The sequence below is a fragment of the Globicephala melas genome, chromosome 6, assembly GCF_963455315.2.
Source record: "Globicephala melas chromosome 6, mGloMel1.2, whole genome shotgun sequence".
NCBI classification, from domain to species: domain Eukaryota; kingdom Metazoa; phylum Chordata; class Mammalia; order Artiodactyla; family Delphinidae; genus Globicephala; species Globicephala melas.
Genome location: NC_083319.1, coordinates 2,052,087 through 2,059,297, shown reverse-complemented (window position 1 = coordinate 2,059,297; position 7,211 = coordinate 2,052,087). Strand labels below are relative to the sequence as shown.

Below are 7,211 nucleotides of genomic sequence, written 5' to 3'. Positions count from 1 at the left end.
AAGGGGCTTGTACAGGCCCAGCTGGCGGGTGAGCCGGGCTCCGGGCAGCAGGGCGCAGCTCTGAACACAGGACCTGAAGCGCTCGGCCATCGGGGCTGGGCCCTGGGGTCGGCAGGCGCGCCTGGCTCTCTCCCCAAGCTTGCCCCTGTGTGTGATGTGGCCCCTGCAGGAGGGGGCGGATCAGGGCGACCCCAAACCAGCAGACCCACTGCTGCAGGGGCCCATCGGGAAACCACGCCCACCCGTTTTAGACTCTGTGTCTGCTCCATGCTGGCCATGGCTCCAGGGGACCCTGTTCTGGGAAAGTCACACGAAGCAGACCTACAGACCCCTGCCCCTGGGGGAGGCAAGGCAAACAAGTGAGCAAATAAATCCACCCCTAGCTTGGGCACAGCAGCTGCTACAAAGCCTGAGAAAGCAGCAGAGGCCGGGGATGCTTCTAGAAGCAGGTCAGATGTGAGCCTTCTGGACAAGACCTCGCAGCACAGAGCAGATTAGGAGCCCACCATCCAGGTGTCCGAGCGTCGGAATCGCGCGTGAGGGCCCCAGACCTGACCCGTGTCTGTGGGACACACTGACGCAAGGCCTCATCCACCGGGGCCCAGGGGAGCCCAGAAAGGTCCTATGGGTACAGCAGAGGAGCGCAGGGGGGACAGAGCTGCCAGGCCTGAATCAGAGAACCCCAGCCCTGGGCTGGCCTGGAGGGACGGTTCCAGGGACGGTCAGGGGATGGAGTAGCCTGGCCTGGCCCCGGGGCGGGGGGGGGGCGGAGGTTCCAGTCGAGCCAGGTGACCTGCTCCACCCATGTGCAATTTCCCCCTCCATCCACCTGGGGGCAGACCTAGCCCAGGAGCAGGGGAGGAAGGGGAGGGAGGCAGCCGCACACCTAGAGTGGCAGGCAGGTGAGCCAGGTGAGGTGGATGCCCCAGTTTGCAGACAAGAAAAAGAAAAGGAGAGCCTCACCAGTTCACCCGGAGCTCAGGGCCCTCCCCCAGGCACTGGACCTGAAGGACATCCTACCCACCAGCCCCCTTCCCTTGTAAGATACTGGGGGGGAGGGGGAGGTAAGTGGGGCAGGTGTGGATGGTGGGCAGCGAGGCTGGGGATGGCCCTTCCCCCGCCCAGGGCTCCCGGGTCTTGAGGGTGTCCTGGGATGGTTGACCACCCTGCTTCCAACAGCCCACCCCCTCCCTGGCTTCTCAACGTCGCCCCCCAACACCACTGGGCGAGCAAAGTGCAGGCAACCTGGGTTTGAACTGACTTTATTATTCTGTAAATGTGAATTTTACAAAGCGCTTTACAATGAACGATCACATCCTTTTGTTTGTTTGTAACGGATTTCGCCTCCTGAACCGGCTCTGAGCACACTGCAAGCCCTCGGTTTCCTGGTCGCTGGCGGACGTTGTCTTCTGAGTTACGATACGGTGTCAGCCGTGGCGAAAAAGCAACAGTCTGGACTCTGCCAATTAGCAGCACGGAAGAGAGGGAGGCGCCGGAGGAGCAAACAGAGGTTTCCTCCTTCTTCTTCAAAAAACAAAAAACAAAAAAAAAGAAAAGTAAAACAAACAAAAAAAGCCAGCCTCTTCTGCAGCTGAAATGGAACTCAGTGTTACCGTGAAACAGGCCTCCTTTATACAGCACAGGACAATTTATTGATTTATTTTTAACAGTCGTGAGTTACAGTACTACATAGCCACTCCACGGACTCTTTACAGCAACCGTCTCCTCGTCAAAAGTCTCTTTTTCCCCAAACATTCCATCCAAAGGATGAATGGTCTATTTGCACCCAGTGCCATCCAAGTGTTCAAGTCAAAAATATTTATACATTTTATATTTAGTTCTTTTATTTTTTTTTGCTAAAAATAGTATTGCAAGTTTTGGCTTCTTTTGACATAAAAATTACAATCATCTGCAAAACACTAACAGGGAAGCACTGACCAGAATTCAAGCAGGTCGTCCGATCTGAACGCTTTAGACACTGCGTCACTTTCCTTTCCGTTTTTCTCAAATAAACAAAACAACAAACAAACAAACAGAACCCACAAACCCTTGCTAGGTCAGAAACACCTTGTACCGAGCCCCCCGTGGTCTCCGGCCACCGGCGGGTGACGCGCCCGGAGCTGGCTGGATGACGTAACGACAGATTCATGCAGCAGCAACATTTGGAAACAGTAGTTAAAGCTCAGGACGGCTCTGAACTCTCAATTCTGTGTTTAGGGTTTACTGCTGGCAGAGGCAAACAGAGGTTTTCTCTGAGTTTTCAGCTGGTTAATGGGCCCTAGGCCTTTTTCTACTTGCAGCAAGATATTTCCATAAAGATAACCCGTTGGAGGGGCATCTAAGCCATCAACGGCTAGGGTGGCACGCACGGGGCCAGTGCTGGAGGGTTCCGGCCATCAAATGGGGACAGGTCAGGGCCGGGCACACAGCAGACCCCTCCCAGGGCGAGCCTCTCTCTGCATTCCTCCTTCCTCTAAGGCCGCCGAGGAATGCGTTTTCACGGAGGAGAAACAGGCCCGGCTCCGGGACAGCGGGCAGGGGCCAAGGGCTGCACCTCAGAGGCCTCTCCCCTCGCCTCTCGTCCACATTCAGAGGCAAGGAAAGCCAATCAAATCAAATGCAAGGTTAAGCAACCACAGAGGACTCTGGGCGAGACCAGGCATGTGCAGAAAGCAAGATGGGATTCAAGTACCAAGGCCGCCGGCCCCGTGGGCGGCCCCACCGAGCTCACAGTATGTCGCATCTTCCCGTCCCTTCTCCTGGACCTTTGCACTCGTCCCAGCTGCTTCCCCGGCACACCCCGGCCGCTGGGGAGGGCAGGAGAGGGCAGGCGGCCGCTGGAGCTCAGGCCAGCCGCCCGCCACAGCCGCTGGGACGGGCCCAGTCCTTCTCTCCTCCAAAGGCGCTGACAGGACTTAGCTCTATGTAATAGTCTCTATGTAGTTATATGCGTATTGCTAATAGTCAAGCTTAGGGATAAAGGTGCAGACATCTCATAAATACTGAGTGGCTTGTCTCTCGGTCTACAGGGTCTGGGTGAGTCAGGATCACGCTCACAGGACAGGAATTAGTCGTCTTGTAAACAGAGGAGGGGGAGGGTCTGGTTCTCTTAATTGGTTTTCCTTGGGAAAAATGATCAGAAGATGCTAAGGCACTCTGGAAGGCCCCTCCGAGCCCAGGCCCGCCGCCGCCCACCCCGAGGAACATTCAGGACGCAGAGGGAGCGCCCCGGCAGATACAGTCATCAGCCACGCCCGTCTGCAACGCTCCCAACCCACGTCCACCGCGGGACACATTAGTGCAAAACGCTCGGCCTGGCCCGCCCGGGGCGCAGGGAGAGCTCAGAACCCATTCACATTTGATTATTATTAAAGTTTCACCTGTAGCTCTTGCCTTCCTTACCCAGAACAACAAAACAGACGGCGATTATAAACAATGGAAGGACAGAGGTCACGGGACATTGTGCTAGCCTGAGCGGCGGTGAGGCCGTCTCAGGGAGGCCGCCGTCTCAGGGAGGCCCCCGCCTCCCCCGCTGGACCAGCGGCACCCCTCCTCGTCCTGGCCTCGGGTGAGGGCCGTGCCCACCTTGGAGTGGAGGAGAAGGGAAGAGCGAGCCCTTCTGTCAACAGCCAGGACGGGCAGCCAGCCCCCAAAGGTCCCCAGGGATGGTGGAATGAAAGTGCAACCGTGGGGCAGGGACAGATGAGGGGACCTCCGTCTGGAGCGGGGGACGGTGGGGTCTGCCTCACCCACCACGCCCCGCCCCACAGCCTCCTGACAGCTTAGGGGGTGTGGCCTCCTCCCAACTCCAGGAGGACTTGGTCCTGGCCCCTGGTGGGCTGTGGGCCTGGGGGGGGCCCTGCCAGCTCCAATCCCACCTGGGCCTGAGACAGAGGAGGCCCGCCTCTGGGCCAGGTGGTTGGTCCGAAGCCCCAGCAGGAAGGAGCTGCAGCCCCTTGGGCCGGGACCACAGGGCTCGGCCCTCCCTGCGCCAGTGCCCACCCAGGGTCCCCCGACCCCGGCCCGGAGCCATCAGCGCTCTCTGGAGGGCAGGCACCTGTGTGGCCTGGCTGGAAGGCGCCCCCGCCCACCCCCCCAGGTCTCCCCCAAGGGCCCTCCACAAGGGAGGGCTGCAGTCAGCAGGACGAGCCTAGCCCCCCGCTCTGTCCCCAGGCTGCCTCCCGCTGGGACCCACACGAGGGCGGCTCCACTTTGCGGGTCAGGAGGGTTGAGCCACGCCTGCCCGACAGGGGACGAGACGGGGCGGGGGGGGAAGCAGCAGGCCCGCTCAAGTCTGGGGGTGGGGTGTGCCTCTGGCCAGGCCTGGGGGCTGCCTGGGACTCGAGGGGAAGGCAGCCCCTGGACGTCTGGACACGAGCACTTCGGACAGCCTGCGCCCCTCCCCGCAAACAGCAATTAAACTTCACAGTGAGCTTTCCAGCCTCAAACCAACACTTCTACGCCCCCGCCACCCCGCCCGCCATGCATTCCAGAACCCGTGCACCTGCAAATCGCCCCAGCTCAGGCCTGTGCCCACCATCCACCCACCCACCCACCGCGTCAGAGGCGCGCATACCCCAGGGCTCGGAGCACATCCGAGGGAGCCCAGCACCGAGGGGCCTGGCTCCAGCCCCATCCCAGCCCCCCGCTCCCTTCCTCCGGAACACACCCTGGCTGCACTTCAACAGGAGGTGAGTGGGACCTGGCCGGGGCGGGCAGGGGGACATGGTATCCAGGTGGACCCACCCCCAAGCCGTAGTGGGTTGGGGCAGGGACCCCAATCCTCCCTAATTTTTTTGCTCTTTTGGGTCTGAAAGTTTCCAAACCATACATGAAATAGATCTGAATTAAGACGAAAACAAATAAACAAACAAACATAAACCCAACGTGGCTCCGGACTGCGTGGGCTGCCCCGGGGCAGCGGCCCCACCTCACAGGATGGTGGGCGGGTGGCCAGGCTGGAGCCAGCAGGTGCCAGGGCCGGCAGCCCAGGCCCTGGGTGCCAGGTGGACCGAGGGTCCATGGAGCCGCAGGGGTCGGGCAGACCCCGTGGGCGCGGGGCAGGAGAGCAGATGCAGCCCAGATCGCTTCCACCGCCCACAGTGACCAGCACAGCCCACCACTGTGCCGTCACCACCGCCCCCGCATACGCTCACACACGCTCCGCACACACACCCACACCCCACACGCACGGCGGACCCGGCGGGCCTGAGCCCCGAGTCTCAGGAAGAAGGGAGAACAAGGAGTTTGGCCCCTGGGGGCCCAGCCCTGGCCCGTGGTCCCGGAGGAGTGGGGGGGTCCCCACGGGAAAGGAACGAGGGTCCCGAGACACGTGCTCCCGCCCCACAGGCCCCTGGCTTCGCCCCAGGCAGAGGGAGCCGTGGGGGCAGGAGGCCGGGCACCAGGGTCTGGCGGCCTCTCGCCCCCTCCCCGAACAGGGGGAGGGAAAGCTACAATGTGGAGACTAACCTCTCGAATATCAAAAAGGAGCCCCGGGACCTTCCTCGCAACTAGGTCGCCAGGGGCCTAATCGTTTACAGTATAACGAATGCATTTGTTTCCTTCATGAATTTTAAATACAAGCAGAATAAAAATCACATTTTTTTCAGGCAACAGTAGCAGTTCAGTAGGTAAGTGGCTTGACCACATCTGTCTGTATTAGTAACGCATGCAAGCAGCTTCAGTACCCGCCTTGGCGCCCCGTCCGGCCTCGGGCCCCTACAAGGTCCCTGCGTACGGGCCCTCCGGTCTCCTCCCTGCGGCCGGCGTCGCGGGCCGGCTGCTGCTGGCGCTGCCCTGCTCGAAGGGCTGCGGGGGGCTCTGGCCCTCGGCAGGCAGCGGCTCAGGCGCGGCCACCTCCTGGACGACCGAGCCGGCCCCGTCGGCCTCCGAGCCGGCCTCGAAGGTGGGGTTGGCGGAGGTGCCCAGGTCGACATTCACAGCGTCAGTTCTCAGAGCCACGATGGCGGCTGCGTCGCCCCGCCGCTCGGCACAGATGCGCTGCTCAAACACCTGCGCGGTGGCGGGCGGGAACTCGGGGTCCAGGGGCGCGCTGGCGGCCGAGGAGCCCATGACCGTGCGGTACATCTCCACGCCCTCGGGCAGCATGGACTTGATCTTGGGCAGCCAGCGCTTGCGGACGCGGCGGGCATTGGTGCACATGTCCGCGGCGATCACGTTCATCTCGCTCTCCTTGAAGCTGGGGGCGAAGTTCTGACAGTACACTGCAAGGACAGGGCGTCGGGAGGTGGCGTGAGCGGCCACCCACCCGCAGGAATCCCACGATGCCGGCCCTCCGCCTCCTGAGGGGCCGTGGGACCGAGACACCCTGGACAAGCCAGGGGGCAGAGCACTCTGGGCTGGAGAGGCCGCCGCGGGGCCAGTGGGGCAGGCCGGGCACCTCCAGGGTCTCCTCCACTCTGTTCCCCTCTGGCAAGGGAGACCACAGGGCCACCGAGGCCCCTCCTGGGTCAGCCTGAAGACCAGCGGTCACCTTTCTCACTGCTGGAAGCCCCACCCTGCTCCTCTGGGACAGCCTGGGGGAACCTTCAGGGGAGGGGCAGTCAGAGCAAACAGGACCCCAGCCTGTGGCTCTAGCGGGAGCACAGAGGGCCCAGGGGGCTCTGGCTCCTCCGGACCACTGGCTGGCAGTGCGGCCTTGGGTGGGCCCCCATCTCTGGACCTCGCTTTCCCACTCTGTCCCACCCACCTTGCATCCTTGGTCAGACAAGCCTTTGAGAATCCCTGCCCTGGTGGAGTGGGAATCGGGGCAGGGCCTGGGCACCCACTCAGCTGTGAGGCTCGGGTCTCTCTGGGCCCGATCAAAGGGCTGGCATGGAGTGAGGAGGGGGCCGGCTGACACCTGTCTTCAGCCCAGTCCCCGGCCCGGAGACCCCAGCCCAGCAGTGGCATCATCACCCGCAATAAGAACGATATGCCCTCTCCCCCCTTCTCCTCTAGGAGCCTCACGACCCAGCTCTCCAAACAGCACGGAACCCAGAGGCGGGGCCCCCAGGGTGAGCCCCCTCCACTGCGAGCCCTGCTCTGGGGCAACACCAGCTGCACCCCCTCTCCGCATCTTCCCAGAGCCGCTGCCGGCACCCCACCCGTGCTTTGGGACGCGATTACTGGCTGCAAAGGCCCCTCTTTGCTCTAAAACAGAATTAGCCTCACAAGAGAGATTTTTTAAGCCAGAAAACTAAGACAGTGTT

General features: G+C 61.7%; 1 protein-coding gene across 4 annotated transcripts in view; it reads right to left on the bottom strand.

The window, feature by feature from the left end:
• Positions 1-1,246: 1,246 nt before the first annotated feature.
• Positions 1,247-7,211, bottom strand: part of NACC2 (NACC family member 2) — a 73,253-nt gene continuing 67,288 nt past the window's right edge. For all 4 annotated transcript variants that reach the window (XM_030838319.2, XM_060300166.1, XM_030838318.2 and 1 more), the window contains one exon: positions 1,247-6,224. In XM_030838319.2, coding sequence (XP_030694179.1) covers positions 5,719-6,224 — 506 coding nt within the window. In that variant the 3' untranslated portion in view covers positions 1,247-5,718. The remainder of the gene's footprint in view (positions 6,225-7,211) is intronic.